The 23,746-nt window shown below is 55.7% G+C and overlaps 1 protein-coding gene across 5 annotated transcripts in view; it reads right to left on the minus strand.

Moving 5' to 3' along the window:
- FRMD5 (FERM domain containing 5) overlaps positions 1–19,952 on the minus strand; it is a 115,006-nt gene extending 95,054 nt beyond the window's left edge. For all 5 annotated transcript variants that reach the window (XR_012043824.1, XM_072870473.1, XM_072870471.1 and 2 more), the window contains exon 1: positions 19,599–19,952. Coding sequence is in view for 4 of the 5 variants with exons in the window: in XM_072870473.1 (XP_072726574.1) it covers positions 19,599–19,700 (102 nt within the window). In the remaining variant the exon portion in view is untranslated. The remainder of the gene's footprint in view (positions 1–19,598) is intronic.
- Positions 19,953–23,746: the final 3,794 nt, after the last annotated feature.

Below are 23,746 nucleotides of genomic sequence, written 5' to 3' on the forward strand. Positions count from 1 at the left end.
ATCTACTGCTCTGGCTCTTCTGCCAAGTCTTCACGCCTGGATAGGTTACAGCAACCCCTTCGTGGTCCCACATCTCCCTTCCAGGGCTGGCGCGGAGCCACGTGTCCCCTGTCTGCAGTGACAGCACCCTGGAGTCCCCTATCCCGTCGGAGCAACCCTGTCTCCTGCAGGGATCGTGGGGGTCCTCAAGACCTGCGGAGGGAAACGGTCCAGCCTTGCCTTCCTGGCAGCCACCAAAATGCAAAGACAAACGGCCACATGTCCGAGGAGGCAAGGACAGAGGGTGACCCCAGGCACACAGTCTGGTGCCCAAGAAAAGGAAGACGCTCGACTGGACACTCAAAATGACAAATATCCCAAAGATGCCGCTCAGGTCTCTGGAATTGCCCCCTGTGTCTGAGGAGACCCTTCTGAATATCCTGCCTGTTACGGACGTCGTCCCGATGACAAACACCAGGGTGTCATCCTGCACCAGCCTGGGGACGTGCACAGGAGCTGAACACGCTGGCAGCTGTGGTGGCCGCCCCACCGCCCACCGCAGACCCCGATGGGGCAGACGAGGCTGCCTGGGGCTCGCTGCTGCCCAGGAAGGAGCCATGGGGATGCTCCTCCCAAAAAAGCAAAAGCCCTACTGCCCCCTTCCCACGGAGACCGTCACGAGCACAAAAACCTCTCGTTGTGCTCCTCAGCCCCGGCGCACAACAGCCTGCGGTCACCACGGACAACTGCAGGCAGGCAGAAATATTTCTGGGTCAAGAAAAAGCCCAGGAGGTGAAATGGTTGGAGATTTCAGCCTCCAAGGGAGAGAAAGGTAAAAGAAAGGGCCGATGCACACGCAAATAATGGTGTCCCTGGCTGGAAGCAGCCAACCTCCCCAGTCCCTGCCAAGAATTCCCCGTTCTCCTCCCCAGACCATGGGAACAGGCAATGGTCTCACACCACCTTCCCTCCCGCAGCTCCAAGCAGGGGTTTATTTATTCACGCACCCACGGCACACGCACGTCCCTGCAGCCCTGCAGAGCACCGGGGCTTTCGCTGCACTGATACAGCTCGGAACGGCGGCACTCCTGCTCCCGAGCCCCGGTTTTCAGCAGGCAGACGGCACCACGTAACATGCTCCGTGGAGGTAAACCTACGCTACGGACACAATCAAACGGCCTCCCAGTACAATATCCCAGGAGGCGAGATAAATTCCAGCAGCCACCAGCCACCCCTGGGCACCGCCGCCACCCAGCCCACGTCCTCCTGTCCTTCAGCAGGTCCTCTGCCCCACCTCAGCGCCTTGCAGGAGCTTCCTAAAAACACGGAGCACCCGGCACGGAGGCCACCGTGCCCGCAGCTGCAGACTCGACAGGGACCGAGCTGCAGCTCTGCCACGTGCACCGGCCACCCTGTCCCTCCCGTCGCTGCTCCCACCGGCTGGAGCGCCCTCAGGAGAGGTCTCATCCCATGCAGCTGCCCGGCTGCGCCCCGCTCCTCCAGCCGGGTCAGCTCAGCAGATGAATCCCCTGACCAAAGCTGTTCGGCGGGCAGCAGCTTCAGGCACGACGGAAGGGGCAGAAGTGAGGAGGGTGATGGAGGAGATACGGCGCAGAGGAAAAGGGAAGGTGCTGGAGTATGTCTGATGGAATCTGACATAAGAGGGTCTTCTCTGGGCTATCCTTTAAAAAAAATTGTTTTACCATAAGAGAAGAAAAAAATCCAGGCAGTTTTTAAATTAAAAAATGCACCCGTGTGCCATGGCAGAGAGGAAGGAGCCATTAACATTTCCAGTTCTGACGATTTTTTAAATTTCCTCCACAATAATCTTAGCCCAATTTCCAAGGAACCAGCACCCAGTGGGGCCTCACGGACCACGTGCAGGCGCTGGTGCCGTCCCCCTGCACGCACCGGTGCTGCAGCAGGGGAACCCGCAGCCCAGCGCCTGCAGGATGCCCAGCCCGTCCCGCCAAACCGGCACCGCGTGTCCTGGCCCTCGGCAGCGTCTCCCCACCACGGGAGGAGGAGGAGGCTGCTCTCTCCGCTGCGCAGGACATGACTGAAAACCAGCGAGGGAGGCTGGAGGGATGGAGGGAGGAAGGGAGGAGGGAAGGAGGGAGGGAGGCGTGCTGCCTTGCAGCTGTGCAGACGCATCGCCCAGCCGAAGAGACGATCCATCCCGTTTAGTTGGGTTTTGATAGCTTCAAAGGAACCCAAAATCCTCTTAGCCGTGCTGAGAGCTGCACAGCTTCCCCAAACCCGGCTGCTACGACGTGACAGCCCACGAGGCCCCGCCGTGCCGGTGCTCACGGCCGCGGTGACAGGTCCTCCGGCACCCCCGGGCAGGGGAACGCAGCAAATGACGGGGTGACTTTGAGTCACTGAAGAAACATCTGAGACATCTCCTCCTCAAGCTGCTTCACTTCCCCGTGGGTGACGAGGGCCGGGGGGCCGCGCGGGGGGTGGCTGGGCAGGCAAGGAGGGAAGGAGCCCTGCAGCCAAAACCTTCCTCGCCCAGCCAGCGCCAGCACGTATCCCGCGTCCCAGTCCCATCCGCTGCGCTCGCAGTCGGTCGCCTTTGCAAGCCTTGTGCAAAGCCCCTCCTCACACTATAAAGAGCTCTCTAGGAACAGACTTTATGACTCCTTTCTAAATCTCAGCTATAAAAATACACATGCAATGCATGGCTACCTGCAGCTACCTCCTACCAGCCGTACCGTGATGCTCTCTGGAGTCTCTCCATAAGCAATGACAGATACAAGAGCAGCGTAGGATGATGGCAAATATGCTTAAAATGTGTATGGATTACAACGCCATAAATATTTTAAGGGCTTGAGTGAATCTGTTGCTAACCTTGTACCAAGCTCCACTGGCCCTCTCAGCCCTTCCCTCGGCAGCGGATGCAATCCAGGCAAAAGCATCGTATTTTAACCCTGGTGCTATCACCGTGTCTAACTGACACTCTAAATAAAGGTCAGAATAATTGTAGCACTCACAGAAGAATCAAGTGCATTCAAAATAGTCTCTTTTGGCTTCTGTAGTTTATCAGATTATTTTATTTTCCCAAACACACCTAAAAGACAGCATGCCATAAGCACTCACCCTCTTCGTGCTTGCTCTGTGTAAGTGTTATTTCATGCCAGCTTGCTCACTTGGAAGAATACAACAGCAAAATGGCCCCGTATTTCCTTTGCCCAGCCACGGAGGAAATACCGGGAAGGGGAACTGCACAGTGCCCTCAGCAACACTGACGTGCCAGCGCTCCCACCGCACAGCACAGGGTGCACCAGCCCCAGCTGGCCCAGGAAGCTGCCACAGATCTGAAATAATCCTATCATTTGCAGACAAGCTGTTATGGTCATCAGGGACAATTTGGGTCGATCCTGGCCAACGCTGAAGAGAAACTCACCCCCTTTGGGACAGGCACACTGGAGCATCCAACAGGCGCGGGATTTGCAACTCCCGTCCTCCAACAAGCACAGAGCATCGGTCCCTGTGCCCACCCTTGCTCAGGTCCCGCAGAGGTGGGGAGTTTGGTCCCAGCCTGCTGCCAGGTGAAGGAATATACGTCCACCCACCCCTGCCCTGCAGCTTGTACCCAGGTACGATCAGAGGGACATCTGGTTTTGCCAAAACAACCCTTGCCATGCGGTATGTCACGTCACAGCCCGTCCTGCTAAGGTCTGCGTGCATGAGAGACTGGCCAACGAGAACCGGACCTTCTACAACCATCGTAGGATGCTAAAAGAAATAAGGAGTGTAGCCACAGGTTTGAAAACCAGCCAACCACACCAGCCCCAAGAATGCCACCAGCACTTGGAAAACTGTGAGCAGAAACAAGACAGCCTCTTAATCATCAGCCCTCATCTACTGCGTGCGCAACTGCCTCCCCACAACATACGGCAGCGTCACCAGTATCTACGTACCCAGAACAAAGCACCTCGGTGCCTGCCTCCAAGCGAAGAGCAACCTTGCTCTGGCTGGCAGCGAGGCAGCTGCGGCACGCGGGGAAACGGCAGGGAGGCGGGAAGGGAGACGCGATCGTTATGTGCGACACTGCAAAACAAGGGGACATGGCAAACAGCTCTGCGCCCCTTCAGCCCTTGGACGCACAAGTGCAATCATGAACTTCCCTTCCCCCTCCCTAATTTCACAGATTCAAGAGAATCCTTCAAATATGCATTTTATTTATTATTACTGTAGCACACAAAATACCCAAGTGTGGATACTGTTATAAAAGCATAAAGAAAAGGAAGCAGCAGCACTGGCAGCTGCTTGCACCGCCTGCAGAACCCCACCACGCAGTATGGAGTAGGAGACCATTTCAGTAAGGCTAGCATGGAAAAATGTATAAAAACAACTAATAGTAACTGACAGGCGGCCGTAATTCAAAGCAGGCTCCACAGGCCCTACAGAAACATCACGCGCTGCAGCACACAGACAGAACCCGATGTGCTCGCCTGCCTACCGCCTCGCTACCCACCGCCGCAAGTCCAAACTTAGCGAGACCGCAGAGCAAAGCGTGCGTCGCATCCGCAAAGCCCTCCCAGCACCAAGGCAGTCACCAGTTCAGAGCTGCGTGCCTAGTTATTCCAAAAGTAAGTGCGAAGGGGCTTATTTATTTACTTCCTTCCGTGTTTACTTTTGCCTGCTTCGTTTGTTATTGTAACACAAGCTGGATCCTTCCCCACTTGCCTTAAGGATGTTGCTCGTCGGCCGCGCTTCTGAAGGTGGCCTTGGCTGGGACGCTGTGCTGGGACGCTCACCCTGTGCCCCGCCAGCAGCAGTGGTCCCGCTGCTCTGGGGCACGTCCTGCAAGGGACTAACATCACACGCACCCAGATGTGCCCCCAGGCGGGTTTTACCTCTGGCGCTGAACTCCCATCCGCCGTGAGTCTCTGCCTTCCAGAGACCAGACCCGCGTGCCCTGGCACAGCACCGGGCAGGCAGTGCAGCCTTCAGCGCCGCGGAGGTTTGCAGCCTTAAACAGAATTGCTTCTGCTGGTGTGCTGACAGTGTTTTAAAAACCCAACCATGCCCGTACAGGGAAGTTTCAAGTAACAGCTAATTTAAGGAGAGGTTTATCTGCAGCACTGGTTAATCTGACTGCATTAACTAAAGAAATGCTATTTTAGCACAACTTATTTGCCTAAATGGTGCTTTAAACCCAGGTGACCTTCTCAAGATGCTCACAAGGCAGGGTTCATCAGAGTCTGTGTCTAACCTCAGTGCTTCCCTCCATCAGCCCGCACCACAACTACCAGCCTGCAGGAGCAGAGCTCTTACCCCCCGGGAGCCCCCTTCCACGGGCAGGGACGCTTCCCACGCGCAGGCGGCAGCTCCACACTTCAGTTGCCACGAACTAAGTGTCCCACTCAGATGAAACTGCAGGTTTTACAGATGAAATAAACAAGGAACAAAGAGGAGGGACGAGAGCCCATCCATCAGCGGTCCTAATCCCCTGCACTAGATGCGGGCACCCCAGGGCATCCATCCAGGGTGAGGTCCACGGAGGAGCTCAGCCCCCTCCTCCCTCCGTCGCTGGTGCCGAGGACCCGACCGCTGCCGAGGGCCACGCTGGCAGGGACCCGGGGAGCGCCGCGGAGGAGTCCCCGCAGCCCAGCGGTCGGGCCGAGGCTGGATCTGGACTAGCAGCTGTGGGTTACAGCACCTCATTATCACTTCCAGGGCCGGACGTGAAGTTCCAGCACGACGTCCCCAAAGCAGCAGCGGGGCAGTGGGGACGAGGGCGTCTCCCAGGCGATGGCGGCGTCCCCTGCTCACCGCCAGCCCTGTTCTTCCATTCCCATGGCAATCCCCGGTCCCGCCAGCTGCACCGCGACGTTGACTTTTCCTCTCTCTCCATAGAGATCCGTGGAACAAAGCAAAATAAAACAATTAGGCAGTGTCTGTGGGGGTCAACGTGCAGCCACTTCTTTCAGACTGATTTATGGTTTCCCAAGTCCCATGCAGAAGCCAACGCAGAAGCCATTCTCGAGTGCTTTTTACTCTTATCCCCATCTCATGGAAACTGCACAGAGCGTAAAACTGCAGCCCAGCTCAACTCACCTCCTAATCCTCGCATTTATCCTACAGGCACCACGACCGTCGAGCCACTGCCAACACCTCTGCCAAGCCCGCGGGGCCGGCCGTGAGGCCATGCCTGCTGAAGATGGCGCTTCTCCGCAGGGGTGAGGAATAAGCAGACAAACAAATGGAGGGAATGGGAAATCTTGTGATAACAGGGCCGGTTAAAAGAACAGCCCATCGTTCCAGCTGAGGTCCAGCTCAGTGAGGGAAACACCAGCACCCGTACCCTTGGGGAAGCTTTTTGGACGCTGCACCTGAGCGCTGGGAAGAGCAGCCCGTTTTCTAGACCTGGGGTACAACATTCACATCCATCCTGGGGAACCCGAATTTTGACTCAGAATTTAAGGCAAGGAGAGCTCGATTAGCTGTAACAAAAAAAAGTCATGGAAGGAAGATGGTGGCCTGGCAGAAGGCAGCTGGCTGCGTCCCCAGCCCAGGCAGGGTGAGGCACCCAAAGTCTCTCCTGGTCTCAAGGAACCATTTAACCTGCCAGTGACAACCTCACGAAGGACACCGGAGAGGGCTGCAGAAGACCAGGGCCACCAGCTGCCACCCAGCAGCCCCCCAGCTTTCCAGCACGCCCTCCCCGCCCAGGCTCTCCCGGCCCCCCACCAAAGCCCCCGCCGGGGCTAACCCCCGCCGCCAGCTCCCAGCATCGGTCCTCCCAGCTGCCCCGTGCCTGGGACGGGTACCGGGTCTGCTGGGACACGGGAGCCCCCGGCCGCTGCAGGCAGCTGGCCCCAGGCGCCCGTCCCTGCTCAAGGCACGGTGCCTTCCCACACCGAGGGCTACAAAGGCTGGTTAGGAAACGCTAACACAGCGGATTAGTCCCAGAGAACACATCGTCTCCCTGATCACTTCTGGGGGTGAACAGAGAGCCAGAGGGATTTGGAAATTTCTGTCTCGAGCGCGCAAGGTTTAATTGCTTATGTTCTCCGTTCCTAATGCACTCCCATGGCAAAACCCACATCTGCTTCCTCTTCGCCCAGCGATGCAGGAACCGTAATTGAGTTGCAGCTTGGCCGTGACAAGCCTTCCTGCGGTGAGGCTCCCCGGGGACAAGCCCTGCCCCAGGTTGGGGCTGTCCCTCCACTCATCCCTGCGCTGTCACCGGTGCCAGCGGTGCTTTGGCACTGCTGTCCCCTTCGCAGTTATCCCTGACAGGGGACCTGCTCGCTGCTGCTGGGTTTTGTACTGCTTTGCACCCAAGATCACCTCCTCCTCAAAAATACTGCAGTTATGTTTCAGGCTCAGAATCGTATTTCTAGGGGTTTGCAGGCCTCAGGTTGGTTATGGAGGAGGAGCTGTGACCACAGCACCGGCGCTCGCTGCTCAACCCCGGGCTGCTGGAGCTGCCCTTCCTGGGGTCCCGCACCCTGCAAAGGGCTGTGGGGCAGCGGGTGGGCACGACAGGAGCCGAGGGCTTCAGCCTCCTCACCTGGTGCGAGACACGAAGGGTCGGGATGTGCCCTGCGCTGGGACGAGCAAAAAGCTCCACTGCAGGCTGCTCTGCTTTTCCTTCGCTTGCAACCCTGCATTGCAAAGCAACATCAACCCTGTACGGTGAAGTCATCCCCGCTGCCAAAGCAACATCAACCCTGTACGGTGCAATCATGCCCACTGCTCGCGGTGCTGGCCCTGGCGAGCCCAGGAGCCTGAGCACCGTGCCAGGCGAACGCCACGACCCTCTTCACGTACTCCCTGCACCCGGTCTCTCGCCAACATGTCCTCAGAGAAACTTCGAGGGAAGCAGGACGGGCTGTTAGCCCAGTTTTGCAGCTGAGGGGGCCTGCGATCGGGGGGAGCCGTGCAGGACCCAGAGCGGCACCCGGCCGAAGCCGGGGCGCGGGGGCTGCGCGGCCGCTCCCCCCGCACGTTTCCCCCCGGCAGCCCCAGGACACCGGCAGGACGTGACACGGCTCATCAGCATCAGCTCACGGACACAGAGATTAACCGTGTCCAAAAACCACGTCTCTCTGGAAAAGCCCAGCAGAGCTGACAGAATGACACGCTGCCCGCAGAAGTTTAAAACCAAATCAGCCTAAAATGCCTCAGACACTGTTCCCCATTACACTCAATGACATCCTCGTAACAAAATGCCACGTGTTAATTAAAAAGCCCTATAGAAATAGGAACGCTCTCCGCTCGGTGGTACTGGGGGTTACTAAGGAAAGCCTCAACCTTCTTGCTTTCCTCCAAGCCCTGTTAGTTGTGTTTTTATTTAATTCTCGGGGACTTTGCCAGGGGGCTGGTGTGTTAACGCTGACAGTGGGAAGCATCCCGTAAGGGCAGAGAGAAATCATTGTCATCATTACTGAAGACACGCTACGTTGGGATTCATTTTGTATTAGCACCTTATTTACGTCTAGAACAAAACCCAGATGTTGAGCTGGGGGACCGGTACCCAGCCAGTACCGAAGCACTGCTAAGGAGACGTGCAAGCTCCCGCTCACGCCTGGGGAAGCAAGGCACCGCGGAACGCAGGCTGCCAGCCACCCCAAACCCCTCAAACGCAGCTGCCCCGGGACCCTCTGCTTTATTCCAAAGCCCCAGATGAAGAAATCTGTCATCGGAAAGCAGAAGTCCCAACCGGTTAAAGCCCCGTTGGTGGGCTTAAGGAGTTGCTTCCGAGACGCGGTGGCAGGCTGGGGAATCATCCCCCGCAGGTTTGGGGTTTTGTATCAACGTGCAAACGAGAATGATGCAAAACTGTAAACACATCGATAATAAATGCAAGCGGAAGAAAAGAAGGACAGTAGGAACGTGGACCTGGACCAGAAGACAGAAGAGTCCATTCTGGATCAGGAGAGGAACTTTAATATTGAGGAACAGCCCAGGAACATGGAGATTTAGGCAGGAGCACGGTCCAGGAGAGCTCCCTTCAGAGGGAGGTCCGACAGTACCACGGCAAGGGCAGGGGCCGAGGCTCGGTTCAGACAGCAGTCCCGATGGCGCGGGGGCCGTGGGGGTCCCTCTGCGGACGGAGGAGGACGGCCTGGCACGGCGGGGGACACCCAACGTCTCTCACACCCCCACTGCCCTGACCTGCCTCACCGTCGTCTCCAACCCCAGCCCTCTCCTCTGCTGCTGCCTTTTCTGTTGCCCTCACATCTTCTCTTCTCCTCTTCCAACGGCCCCAGGGGCTCCCGGATTTCAGATCCCAAAGACATTCTGTTCTCATTACACATTTCCTTTGGAAAGCCATTGTTGTTTGCAAGCCAGGAATATTAGTCAGCATGCTACATAGTGCAATGCTAATGAGAATTAAATCGATTCATGAAAAGTACCTGCTCAGCATGTTTATTATCTATTTTTCAAACATAACTATTTTGGCTTCCAGCTTTTTTCTTCAGTCCCAATATACTGTCCATTCTATGAGTTCAGTGTATAGATAACATATAGTTACGATCGCTATAAACTACCTAATCTATATATTCCTAAAGTCTCTCTCTGGCTCCAGAATGGCTTAATCAATTTTTGCAATTTTTTTATTAAAGAAAAATTTCCTTTTGGCAGCTAGATGGATATTTCCTTTGGGATCCCAGCTTATGTGCCAAGCTAAAAGCCAATACGATCTGAAACAGCCCTGCTATAAACCCCTGAAAAATAGAAAAACCTCATCGATATGACAGATATGCCACTATAATTAAAGTCTTTGGTAACAGACATTATGCAGCCAAAATGTTCTATTTCCAGCTGCAGCATTGATCAAATTTTGACATCCAACATTAACTAGCTGAGGTCCCTCTGACCTCGCAAAGCACAACGCCACAAAGCTTTTGTTAATTACCGTTTATAGAAACGCCTCGTCTAACTGGCGAGACAGCGGGACCGGGCGAGTACTGACCCACCTGATTTCACTCCTTCCCGCAGCATCCCGAACCAGCCTAAGATTCTTCTCCATCCTCAGGAGTCCAGAGCTTATATTCTTTACTGCCAGATATGAAAGATTAAAATACGTCCCAACCTCGCCTTTCGCGTGAGATGCTCAGTGCAAAAAACTGGCTCTCCCAGGGAAAGAAAACGTCTCTCAGCATAACGCCCAGCTCCGGTGAGACCACGACCCGGCCGGGAGCAGAGGGACGCTCCCAGCTCAGAATTCTAAAGAAAATACATTAGAATTATTATGTCAGAATTATTAGGGCGCAGCCGGCCCACGGCTCTGAGCTCTGCAACGCTCGCGCCTCTTCGGGAGGGACTTCCTAACCTTTGCATTTGCACAATGCAAGGCACATCCTACAAACCCAGAGAGGTTTTTCAGTCTGTTCCCTTGTCTGCAGAAGAGCAGTTTCCATTTACATCAACTTTCCTGGTCAGGACCAAAGACTGAACAATTTGGGAGAACAGAGCCCCCGGTTTCCATAAGGAGAACTGGGATCATCACTAATGGAGGGACAAAGTTGATCCTCGGAGCAGCTCCAAGATCCCGTGGCTTAAAATACGGCTCCGCTCTACAAACTGATTATGTAAAGATGGCACCATCTTGCTCAGTAGCAGAGCTCCTGACGGGTATCTGGAGAGACAGCTGCTGACTTTGAGTAAAATAAGATTTTACTGCATTTTACCCCTGCTGTCCCCTACAGATAACAAGCCAGAGGAAGCACGATGGCATCTTGTATTTTGTGTGTGCGTAGAATAAAGTATATTCCTCACGAAACTTCAGCTGCCGAGTCACTTTTGCAAATGAAGACAATGGTTACCAGTGAAGGTAATCTACACAGACGGTAATTGCCAAAGTGTAATTAAGGGCAAAGTACGGTCTGCATCTTTAAAACGACGACGCAGGAGGAACAAAGCGCCCGGCTGCTCCCCAGGACCACGCCAGCTCACTCCACCAGCAGTTACAAAAATCCTATTTTTGCTTAGAAAAAAGAGCTGTTCTCCACCAGCAGTCTGAAGCACAGCTCACACAACTTGCCTCTGCGCTGGCCCTTTCCAGAAAAAAATCAGACTCTAAGGACCAGGCATTTTTTGCAGATACTCAGTTCGGTCTTGGCCATAATTACACAACAGACACAACAACCTCTGCGCCGCGGGCAGGAAAACTGCCCGGCCAGTCCCAAATCCCGCACGTCACTTTAGAAACAACCATATCTTGGTCCATCTCACCCGGTAAATTCCTGGAAAATCAGATCATCGCAAAACCTGTGCCACAGAGCAGCGGGACAGAAAGACTGCACGCGACTGTCGCATAGCCACCCACCGACCACGTACCCAGAGGGACGAGGCTGCAGCGACTTCAGACCCCACCACTCTTCCTCTCGTTTCCAAACGCTACTGAATGCAAAAGGCAGCAGTTAGTCTTCTGTCTAGAAATGAAAACACCGTAATGGATATTTAATAGCTACCTTCAGTTGCAAGAACTCCTTGTGTCAATGTCCCAAATATACAAAATAAAAGACAGGCTTGTTTGAATAGGAGGCGGGTGGTGGCAGCGGGGGGAGGCACATAGAATTTGAGTGTGAAGCTTAAAAATATGTTTTCATTTCAGATGGTCAGGCAGGCACGTGCCTGCCAGCCCGGGGATGGCTTATGGGCAGTGGCTTCGTGCACGCACAAACCCCTGAACAACAACACCCCGTGGAGACGATGGAGGAGAAGAACCATCTCCCAGCCAGCCGGGGCAACCGCTGCCCTGACCCTGTTGCCGGCACAGGCGGGCGCAGAAATCTCGAAAGAAAGGTGCTTCTGAACGCTTCCTTTTCTGATCTTTGGGATTTATGCAGAAGAGCCGGCGCATCTCCTGCCCCGCTCCTGCCGCTGCCCGACCCACCGCGCTTCTGCTCCCCCCCCTCCAGCATCCCTGAACACAAACCACACAGGCAAATACACCTCTGGGGTGACGTATGTCATGAGACTTCATTTCTATTTTAATTATTTTTTTTTTACAAGCAAAATATTGTAAACATAGATAAAACTGTCTAACAGCCACATTTTTATTCTCTAGAAACGCCAGTATTTTACACGCTGCCAGAGCACGGCTCAGCGAACCGGCAGCGACACGTGAAGCCGGGGATCTTCACTCTGCCATTGCAATCCACTCATTGCAGCGTAACAGCAAAAAGCTTTCGTGTCCGTTCAGTCCCAGCGAACGCGCTTCCACGTCGGGCCAGCTCGCACGCCCCCGCCCCGCAGCGCTCGGACGCTGCCCTTCGCGCTCCTCTTCCTCACCGCGCCAAAACGCCCTGCTAGCCGCAGGGCTCGTGCGGGGAGCTGCTCGCACCTCGGTCCACTCCGCACTGCTCCATCCGCCGAAAGGCTGCTCTCGCCCCCACGCGTGTGCCCTGCGGACCTTGTGAAGGCAGGGCTGTGACTGCAGGAGGTTCGGCTCGGGGCATCGCCCAGCCCGCAGGAATGCCGTCACATCGGGCCGTGGACTTTGGAGCTGGTTTGGCAGACCATCACCTCCTAAAGACAAACCTGGCTTGCGTTTCATGCTCCGAAGGTACCCCTCGGTTTCTGCATAAATGCAGATAACCATATAAACCCTAATTCTGACATCCTTGCTTGTGCGCATGGAGTCTCCTCACTTCTTCAGACCTTTCTGAAAACTCACCCCATTTCTTCCACATCTCCTCCTTTGTCCTGGTGCTCAGAGCAAAGCAGCCTTCGCTTCAGCCCGGCCTCCACCAGCAGTTTGCTCTGTAGCCCTGGGCAGGTCTGTGGCTGGTTATCCAGTTCTGTAAGGAACGTAATAAAACCAGACTGCAGCAGCTAACAGCGCCTCGTGCAAAATTAGGGTTGGTTAAGATGTTGCCGTGCTTAGGCGAAAGCTCCAAAAAACGTTCAAAGTATTAATTCCTTTCTGTCGTGACCAAAGACGGTGGGTTTGCCTTTCTCCTGGGCTCTGGCGGCAGCTGGCAGAGCTCTGCTGACATGGTGAGGGAGCAAGCAAAACAAGCAAAAACATCTCCTGGGATGATGAAGGTGCCACATAAACTTGAGTAGATTTTAGAAAGTCACCAAGAGCCACAGCAGCTGTAACTCCATTGGGAACACAAGGGGAGAATCCACAAGAGGTGGCTGATGAAGAAACAAATTGGGATGTATTTTCCTGAGTTCTGAAGCTTCTATAAGAGGCTGGTAGGAACAACAACCAGAAGTAACTAACTACAAATCCTGCCACAAGAGGGGATTTAGTCCCATCCTTTCAAATCATCCCCCCAGCCCTGGCAGGACAGACTCAGGCCCACGCACACGCGCACGTTAACCGTGGCGTGGCTGCACCCGTCCGAGCCTGCTCCCCATCTCTTCCTTGCCATGCAAGAGCCACAGTCTCTGCAGACGCTCGCTGTGGATTCATCAGCTTTGCAGGCAATTCCAGACCATCAGTATGAAATTGCTCTCATACTGCTATGATAATTTACTCTGGAAAAATTTCAAAGAAAAGAATTTGACCTGAAAGCTTCTTATTTGCAGAAGCAACTCCAAAGCTTTCTGTAACCAAACAATAATTGGGGTTTTTTGACCACAAACAAGTGGCTGATGACAGAAGCACCGTTCAGTTCTCTCTGCAACAGCACCAACGTCTGACCCCTGCGCTAACAAGGTATTGTCTATGCTTGACAAAATTGAGAGCAAATAAAGTACAGCACTTCTCGCATGGCAAATCCCTGCTCGTCCCCCAGCCCTCCCCAGTAACGCGCTGTCATTTCTAACAAATGACAGGAGCACCACGCTTCCTCTGCCATTTGGAAACCAGGAGCGTGGCGATTTTGGAGGGTTTGCTCTACAATGCCACCCCCTACTCGGAGACACGGCCGCCCTGCAGAAGGCAGAGGGACTGCTCCTGTTTCGGTGGGAGCACACACGTGCTCTGCTCTGCGTGTCAGGATTCCCATCAGTCCTGCACCAACTCTGCTCACCACGGGGTACGTGACATTCCGACAAGTCCCCCAGCTGGGTGAAGTGTTGAGGGTACCAGAGGGTTTGGTTTTTCCCACTGGCCAACTCCCACCTCACATAGCGCAAGACAAAGATAAGCACACACCATCCTCGAACACGTAGGACCAAGTGCCTGGCGGCTACCGAGTAGCTACCCCCCAGGCCAACAAGGCCTCCACTTTCCATTGACACCCAAATTCACCCCACGCTGCGCAGGCAGAGGCCACTCCCAGTGCCCCTACCCATGCTTCGGAACCCACCTTCACCCGTGATGCTACGCACCCCGGAGAGGACACCCACCCCTACGCGAGCTGTGGAGGAGCTTCCACAGACCGATGGCATCGCCATCAGGACCTTGCCCGCTACCACTGACGGCATCTCAGTGAGGGTCTTCCTTGCTGCACAGTCTTTGCCCATCTTCATACACGGCTTCCAGGAGAAGCCAACCTGCAAGGTTTCAGCTAGAAAGCAGATGTGCCAGCGTACCAAGAGAGGGATCACAGACACTTTCGGTGCCTCTAGTCTTGTACGGGGTCGTGCAAATCTTGGCTGTGCTGGAACATGGCCACAGACGTCATTCCCATATACCCGATCCCTCTGAGCTGCTGAAGAGCGAGTCAAAAATCAAAAATAAGTGGGCTGCTCAAGGCACTGTTAGTATTCCCCAGACACCTTAAAAAAAGCCTCCTACTGTGCATTACCCAATTTTTACATGACAGAAGCAGAAAATTTCTTCTTTCATGATGCTATTGTACATATCTTTCTACAATGGTATTACCGTGTGTGTGTGCGCATGCGTGCGTGTGTGTGTGTGTATATATATCTACCTATATTTATCTTCAACATCTTATATGGGAAAGTGATAAGCAAAGGAGTTCTTTCAGGCAACTGGCTCCTAAGAGGGGATAGCCGGCAGTTTCACAGCAGGTAACATTGTAAAACAGGCATGAAAAGCTAACAGGAAATGGACATTTCAGCTGGTGAAGAAATAGCAGCACTAGAAATATTTGCAGTGGGTATCCATAACAACTTGTGTTTCTGCCTCCCATTAAAATGAGAGTAAATATGTCATTAGTTTTCCAGTGGACATTTAGTGGATATTTTCCTCAGCTGCCTTTTGCATCCTTTGTATTTAAAATTACATACTTGGAAATAAATTTAAAAGGAAAAAAGGAGATGAAACGCAAGAAACTCTCAGCTTTGACCGTTACCTCGTCTTGAAACTTCCAGTGCATTTCAGGCAGTTTTCTTCCGAGCCCACAAACCGTGTGTCTGCAAATGCTGGAGCAGGGAAGGAAGGGCGCTGCCCTGACAGCGTGCAGCTCTACTGAGAGACAGCTGAGCGAGAACGATAGGTTTCTGTTGCAAATACATTTTCAATGCTAAAAATAAAAGCATTACTTTGAATAGAGTCAACAGCAAACTGGCCACAGAAACCTGCCGGTACTGCTTTCACCATCCCTGGGACCCGCAGGCTGGGAGGGGTGCGATCCTGCACCCGCCGCAGCCCCGAGGCTTTGCTGATGGACTTCTCCTCGCTACCACAACGCACTGGCGGTGCTGCAGTGGCTTTGCCGGAGCCTCGCCAGTGCCGGACCGGAGACCAGGCGATGCTCAGAGAGCCCGACCCACAGCCTCGGACCCGAAGTCCGTCTTACTCCGCCTTTCTGACAAGGGGTTTGGCAGCAGTCCCTGTTACTGCACCCCGGGTTCAGGCTGCGGGCGAGAAGGGAAGGCTCTGGGAGCAGACGTAAACTCCTCGGCACGAAGCCTCGGGGTTTCTGGCGCTCTCGGCAGCACAGAGCAACCTCCGGTGCAGATCACCTGTGCTCAGGACTTCAGACAAGGGACCCCACTGCGTAAGCAGCAGTCTGCTAACCTATTTCCCGGCAAAAGCAATTGGAAACTCTCAGAAGATAAAAAGATAATGAACAAATAACCTTCACAGTAGCCAGCGCTGCAAAAACCCAAGGTTCCCCTTTGTGTTGACTGCCTGTTATTAATGATCCTGTCAGGTCTCCTAATGAACTTTGTGCTTCATGTGGAAAACGTGAGGTTTGTCCAAGAGCATAGTCAAGAGCTTTTCATTTATTTCCAGTCTTATGCAAGAAAGTTCTTACATTCTGAATCCAAGAAACCGTATTTTTATATTTATTTTCTCACATCTCCACGTTCTTGTAGTACTACTGAGGTTTGAAGCAAAACGCCACTGTCTTTTCAGGAAAATGCTTGACGCATCGAGCAATGGCAAATCATTAATTATTTCAAGCCTTTTATACCACCACTGACACCACAGTGAAGAATTTAAAACATTTCCTCAGACAAGCAGCTCAGTCACAGCAAAACCGCAGCGCAAGAGCATTGCTTCGTTTTTTCAAAGCTCGCTTTATTCTAACAACGGCTGCAAGGCTGCCTCGCTGGCAAACTGCTTCGCACTTGTGTTTGGAGACACGGAGCACAAGGTGGTAAATATAAATTCAATATACTGCTAGCCCAGACCCTTGCCATGGAGATGAGCAAAAAGCCTTCGGGAATGGCTGCCCCTCTCTGCCAGCCAAGCCGCTCCCTGGGGACGCGTCTCGGGGCAGTGACACCCATGGGAGTGGGGTCCCCAGCACCCGTGGCCAGCAGTCAGCACGATGCCGGGGACGGAGCGTTAGTGGGCACTGCCGCCTTCTCACATCTGATGGGCCCCACAACTGCAAACTACCACCTTCATTGCTTTAAAAGGTGCCTCTGTGGCAGGTAATATGATTAAAATACCAGCTTTTCTGAGTCAAGAAAGCCCAACATCTTCCTGTTCAGGCAGCTGCCGGGAGCCCCCGAGTCCCAGCAAGTGGCTGAGACGCACGGCCCTGCTCGCCGGCAGACAGAGACCGTCCCCCAGAACCCAGCGGAGACGGATGCTGGGACGATGTCCTCTCCAAAAGTAGCAAACTACTGGAATACACAAAAAAACCCCAACAAAACCACTTATGGAGGTGCCGGCCCAGCTGCCCTGACCCACTGCACACGCTGCCTCTGCCCACAGCAGCTCTGTCCCCCCAACACCGTCCCTGAGCCCGCCCGGGCCGGGGGACCCGGGGACGAGCTCTCCAGGCTCCTCTGCCTGCTCGGACGGGCTGTTCGGGAGAGAAAATTAGGGCAAAAGAGAAGAAGGATTCATCCAAGCTCAGACAATGAGCTGTTCATTCAACGTGGGAATATCACCAAAGTAAACTTCGGATAATCAAATAAAAAAGGCTTTATTTAGAAAGAGAATATTCAGGTATCATCTAGCAGCACCGCACCCCTACTCACACGCCTTTATCAAGCACAGCCAGAGGTTAATTTTGTTGACAGGTTCAACCAGTGCCATTATCTCAAACGTAAATAAGACCTCTTAAAATCAGCTCTGCCTCCCAGTGCTTCTTTCTCTTCCCCAGCAATGGAGAAGGCAGATGCCATGTCAGACGGGCCACGCTTCAGGGAGGGTATAAAGCCCGTCTGCATCCCCACACGCTGCCGGGGCGAGCAGCACAAACACATGGGTACAGCGGCAAAAACACACGTTACAAACTTCCAGCGAGCAGCTTCACTCCCCAGATGTGCGCCGTGATTAACAGCACTGCGTATGAAAATGATGACTTATGCTTTGGACGGTTTCTGCATATTTAAGTAAAAATAGAAATACATAAATTAGAAACAACAGGCGTAGCAGCAGCCTGGGTGAGGAGACACTATGGATCCCAGCAAGACGTGAAATATCTGCGCTCGTGAGGGAATGACCTTCAAAACTCATTCACCGCTCGCAGCCTGTGCGGTGACGGTTTTTCTCACTTGCGAGACATTCTACATTCCTGCTATGTACGCTTTAATTTTGCACGGACTGTAAAGACTTGGCTTATGAGGCAGCACGAGAGCAATAGCAAACAAATATTTAACTGGGGTAACCTTGATTGTCAGAGTAAGACGAGCTAATTCTTTATACCTTAGGACATGCATGCTAAATACCAGGATTCACTATTTACTATGCTAAACATAAAAGAAGCCACTGAAATACGTGATCAAGGAGTATTTTCTCTTAATAAAAAAAAAAAAAGACATGCAAAATGACGACACCTTGTTAAATTATCTTAAGGCCAGAAAATCCAGATTTTTCTAAACTGCATTGCCTACAGTTTCTCTCCCAAGCTACAGTTTGCCATTTAATTTGTATTAAAAACAACCTCTGAGAGACGAATTTGGTTTGCTCATGCAGAAGAAGCGAGGTGCCGTTACCGCTCTTTGCCGGGTCACCCTTCGCAGCCCGGCCGGGGGAGGCGAGGGAGGAACGGGCGGCATGAGCGTTTTCGTTGCACAAAACACCGTATTTATCTATTTTAGACTATTTAAGCAAAAACTGACGGTGCCTCCCACAGCCTGCAGCACTCCTCGGTAACCATTCTTTCGCGTGAGCATTTAAAGCGTGTTTCTGCCGGTAAATGAGAAGATGCTCCCTCCTCCTCCTCGGAGTCGCAGGACAGGGAGAGCCGGGGAGAGCCAGCGAGGGCTGCAAGGGGGGACTCGGTGCTATTTACGTGTCGAGTCACCTTTCCTCAAAGCTCTGCCCTGAACTGTCCCCTGCCTCCGGGCTGGGCTGAAGCCAGCCGATGCCAGCAGGAAGAGTTGCGAGTGCCCCAGCGGGCGGGTTCCCGGCGCTGCCCCCGCCGAGCGCCCTGGCAGCGGTGCCGGTAACTGCGGGCAGGGAGAGCGAGAGCGGCCGGAGCCGGGGGTGCCCCGCAGCCCTCCGGCCACGAGGCCCCGGCCCCCGGCCCGCCGCGGCGGGGACCCGCAGCCCGGCCCGCCAGTTTTTAGAAATACGACATCCCACCGCCGCTGCGGCCGGAGCGATGGCCCCGCGCACCCCGGCAGCGAGGCGGCGAGCGGGCGGGGGGGCGACGGCCCCGGGTCGGGGTCCGGGTCCGGGTCGGGGTCCGGGTCGCGGTGCTGCCGGGTCCGGCACCCGGGGCGCGGTGGATGCGCACCCCGTCCCTCCGCTCTGAACTGTTACGAACCCAGAGCCCTCATCAGGGCAGAGCTGGGCGCTAATGAGGGAGGCAGAGCGGGGCACCGCGGGATGCGGCGGAGAGTCCAGCCCCGCCGGCAGCGTCCCCCGCACTCCGCTCACTCCGCTTCGCGCCGAAGTCCCCCCCCCCCCGCGGTGCGCGGAGCCTCCGCAGCCGGCGGAGGAGAGCGAGCAACCGCCCGGCTCCGCGGGGCACGGCCGAGGCGCTCCCCGGCCCCGGGGCGGCCGCGCTGGGCTGCCCCTGCCCCGCTCCGGCTGCGCTCCGAGGGCGGCGGGCGGCTCTCCGCGCCGTGCCCGCACGCCTCCGCGGCGGGGGGCGGCGGAAGGGGGGGGGGACACGACTCTGCCCCGGGGCTCCGCGCCGCCGGCAGCCGCGGCCCGTCTCCCGCAGCGAAGCTCCGGTCGCCTGCCGAGAGCCGGGGGGCCGCGGGCGGCGGGAGCGGGGGGGGGGGGGGTCCGCCTTTGTTCGCGGCGGCGGGGCAGGACCGGGCCGCCCCCCGCCGCTCCGCTCCTTTTGTCTGCCGGCTCCGGGCGGCAGCGCGACCCCGGCGCGGGGCTGTCCCGGCCCCGCCGCCCCCCGGCCCCGCGGGAGGCTGACCTGGATGGTGCAGGTGTACTCGCTGTCGTCCAGCAGCCGCACGGTGCAGTTGTACTCGCGGTCCAGGTTCCTGCTGCTGCCACTCATCCACCTGCTCAGCATCTTCCCGAGCCGGGCGGCGGGGCGCGGCGGGGCGCGGAGCGGGCGCGGAGCGGCGGGCGCTGCCGGCGGAGCCTCCGCTCACATCCCCGCTGCCGGCGCGGCGCGGCGCGGTGCGGTGCGGTGCGGTGCGGTGCGGCGGGCGCGCCACCCGCCCGGCTCGGCCCGGCCCGGCCCTGCCCCCGCTGCGGGCCGAGCGGAGCGGAGCGGCGCGGAGCGGCGCGGAGGGAGCGCAGTGCCCGTGCCCGTGCCCGGGCCGCGGCGCACGGCGGGCGGGGTGGAGGCAGGCCCGGGGGGGCCCCGCCGCCGGCTGCGGGGGCCAATCTCGGCGCCGCGGCGGTGACGGGCTCCGCCGCAAACCAATGCGGCAGGGGCGGCGCGGCTCCGCCGCCTCCGCTGGGCAGCCCCACGCGGGAGGGGGCTCCGCGGGCGCGGAGGGGCGGGGGGCTGCACCGGCCGGCGGGAGGGGGCGGCGGGGGTGCGGGGCTCCCGGGGGACAGCGGGGCAGCCTGCGAGCCGCCGGGCTCCGCTGCAGGTGTCCTCAGCTCCCGCCCGCCACTTCTGCCCGCAGCCTGACGCCCGCAGAGGGGCTCCCCCCCACCCGGGGGGGGGGCAGCGGGGCGGGGAAGTGGGGGCAGCCCCCAGTTTGCGGGGGCAGGCGGAGCTGAGAGCCCCGCTGTTGCGGTGAGCCTCGTGTGTCGCGAGCGATGGCGAGCGGGCTCGGGTGCGTGTGGCCGGGTGTATCCTCGCCCCGGAGCACCGGAGCGGAGAGCTGGGGGGCTGCCGTTCCCGCCCCGTGAAAGACAAGGCTGCATCCCTGGGGACGGCAGGTGAATAAGCACGACCCTCAGGCCTGCAAGTCGCTGCCGAAGCACCGGCCTGCGCCCGGCTCTCTCGCCAGAGACGGATTCGGGTTAATAGGCTGGCACTCCAGTAGAGGGGTCAGCTATCATGGCCCTCGGAGCAGAGCGGTGTGCCAGCCCAAATCCTGAGGTAGTCCCCAGGGCATGAGCTTCTCTCTTAGCATTCATTCGCTATGGAAGGAAACTTTTAAATCTCTGGTTATGAGACAAAATGGACTCTAAAAGTGATCCGTGTCTGCTCAGATGCAGTTGGTGCTGCAGTTGGTGCTGCTCTGGAGAAGTGAAATACCTGGTGGCAGTGTCAGCAGTGACCAGGGATGGGAGCCCGGCCAGCAGCACTGCAGATCTCTGCCTCCGGCCCTGGCCATTCCCCACCTGGGTGTCACACTCCGTCCATGGCCATCCCTGCACAGAGGAAGGCCCCCACCGAGGGTTTCAGCATTGCTCCCACCACCACCCCGCTTCTGCACACGCTGGCAAATGCCCGAACCAAACCACTGTGAGGGTCCGTGTTGAGCTGCCTCCAGTCTATCCCGCTGCACCACGGGCCCTGTCCCCACTGCGCCTTCCTGACTCAGCTCATCTTTGCCCGGAGACTCGCGTTCATCCCCTCCATCTGCATTCACAGGCTGCAGTGCAGTTCCCGTCCTCCCTTCACGAGCCGCAGCCTTAGACTCCGACCGTGCAGCTGCCTAACTGGTCCCCATATTATCCCTGCTCCAACTTTGCTCATTCCCTGCCTTCCCAGCCAGAAAGATGGTTTACAAGACCACGTTCCTCACCTTTCCCCAGGCAGCGCAGGCTCCCTTCCCACCAACCCTTCTGGACCTCTCCCGGCTGCAGGGCAGCATCCCTTCCTGCACCGCGCCGCCCAGCCGAGCTCTTGCCAGCTCCGCTAGAAAGGAGAGCTGCTCCGGGGCGCTGGTGGCTCTCCGGGCTCTCGTATCCTGACACACCGTCCTCACTGTGGGAAGCCCACACTCTGGCGTGTGGGGCTGGGACCCCAGCACTTTTCTTTGGGGCCACGCAGCTCAGGAGTTGTCCCCATGATGAGTAACGAGAGAGGAGTCTTTCCCAGCCTGCCTCCCCGTCCCCAGCCAGGCTGGCTGCGCTGGGTCTGCCCAGCAGGCTGGGCGCACCCGTGCGATGGCTGTGCTGCTGGAGGGACCACAGAGGAGGGCCAGGCGCGGTTATCAGTATCTAACAGGCAATTAATCTAAATGTCCAATTAACCTAAGTGACAGAGTGGGAAGGAGATGTTGCAGGCAGTGGTGCTGCAGCGGTGAGACAGGGACAGTGGGCAACATCTTGAAGACGACGTTATTCTGCTGGAAAAAATGATGGCAAACCCAGAGACTTGGCCTGTGCGGGATGTCTATCGCGAGACTGAATCCTGCGGCTCCCCAGGAAGACGGGTTGTGCCCGGCGCGTTGTTGGGAGGCGTGATGCAGAGCCCAGAACAACAACGGCGCTTTTCACAAAGAATGGGACTCGCTCCTGAACCATCTGGGCACTTTTACAAAGATGCTTGTATTCACTGAAGTAGCTGCTACTTTGTCATGTATCCCACTCTGCATAAATTGTTCATCTGCCTCAGAGCTCCCCTTCTGAACCAGCTGAACTCTTAATGAAGAATGGGATCCTCAGCATTAGCAGGTGCTGCTTTCATCAAGAACAGAAGCTTCTGAGCCAGCTGAGCGGCTTAATGAAGAGAGCATTCATGCCACAGCAGCCACGGCTTTGTCAGAGAGCCTCTCACCCATGCCACGGCTTGGCTATTAACTTTGTTCCTCAACCAAGCGAACGGTTTTGCTGAGGTTCCAGTGTTCGACAGAGAAACTGCTTATTTTTATAAAGACCCTCGCTGAGGCAATGCAGGAGCCCCTTGACTGAGTTCATCCCCCTCTGCTGCCTCGGACTCGTCCTCAGAACAGGGAACGTTGCTGGAGCCAGACATCTGAGGGCAGCTCTATGCTTCTCTCTCAAACTACCTGAAAAGGTTTCCACCGAGTGTATCAAAGGCTGGGAGATGCCTTTATAAAAATACTCTCTGTTCCCCAGCTTTGATTGACAAGAATGCAGTTTTGATGAGTAATGTCTTTTTTTTTCTTTTTAATAATTAACGCAGTAAATCGTACAAATTCTCCATATTTGGATTCTCCGTTACTTGCAGTTTTGAGCTCCAAAATCTAAAAGGCAGCTTTCCAAATGTATCTTTAAAGGGAATTTTTAGATGTGCTTGCCTCTGCTGCTCCGAGGAGCAGAGCGCTCCCCACAAGGGCAGCGCAAGCCCCCATCCCGAGGACAGCACTTGCATTACAACCCATTGCAAAGCAGGCAGCACGCAGCAGGACAAGTGTTTGCAGAGCCGTGCGTGAGGAACCGTGCCGAGGTGCAGTCAGGACGCTGCAGGGTGGAAACCGAGCTCCGGCAGTTTCACGCCGAGGACCGAGGCACAGCCAGGCTCAGCAGCAGCCCCGTCCCATCACGCCCGGCTCACCAGCCCTGCTGTGGCTCCTAGCTTTGCTGGGCTGGCTCAGGTTCTGGGTTGAACATGCCTGTTTAACCGGCATGGTCAGGCTTAAGTCTCTCTGATATATTTCAAAGTATAAGCAGCCAATTATGTGTATTACTTTGCATTTATTTATACATGCCTTTATAATACATGGTGCATTGACAAAGTTAACGCCAATCCAGCCTGGTGTGTTCAGGTGATGTTTGGAAAGTACTCAGCTGTCAGAATAGTTAACATTGACAGAAGCAAAGGTGCAATAACTGCCTTAAATTCAAAAGTAATGCATTGCTCTTCACCTGTCTCAGGTATTTCAATAGGAAATGTCATGCATTATCTGTTTATCATCCATAATCCATATATTTATCATCCATTATAATTTCTCATCCACAACTAGCTGTAGCTTTGAGAGCGGATGCAGTCGTACACGAGGCATGGAGAACGAAACCTGGGTGTTTCCAAAGGTAAGGCCGGCAGCAGAGACCTGCCTGCTGGAGGATGCCCGAGTGCCTGGCTCCGGGCACTCGGCTGGAGACCTCTATTTAACCAGCAGCTGCACTCTTGACTTGTCACAGCGTTAAAGGATGGCTGTTCATCTTTAAATTATGCTAATGCTTGTAAGTAATACCTACTTCTTGTGCGCAAGATGACCAAAATACCGACCTCTGCTTTAA

The sequence above is a fragment of the Ciconia boyciana genome, chromosome 8, assembly GCF_034638445.1.
Source record: "Ciconia boyciana chromosome 8, ASM3463844v1, whole genome shotgun sequence".
Taxonomy (NCBI): Eukaryota; Metazoa; Chordata; class Aves; order Ciconiiformes; family Ciconiidae; genus Ciconia; species Ciconia boyciana.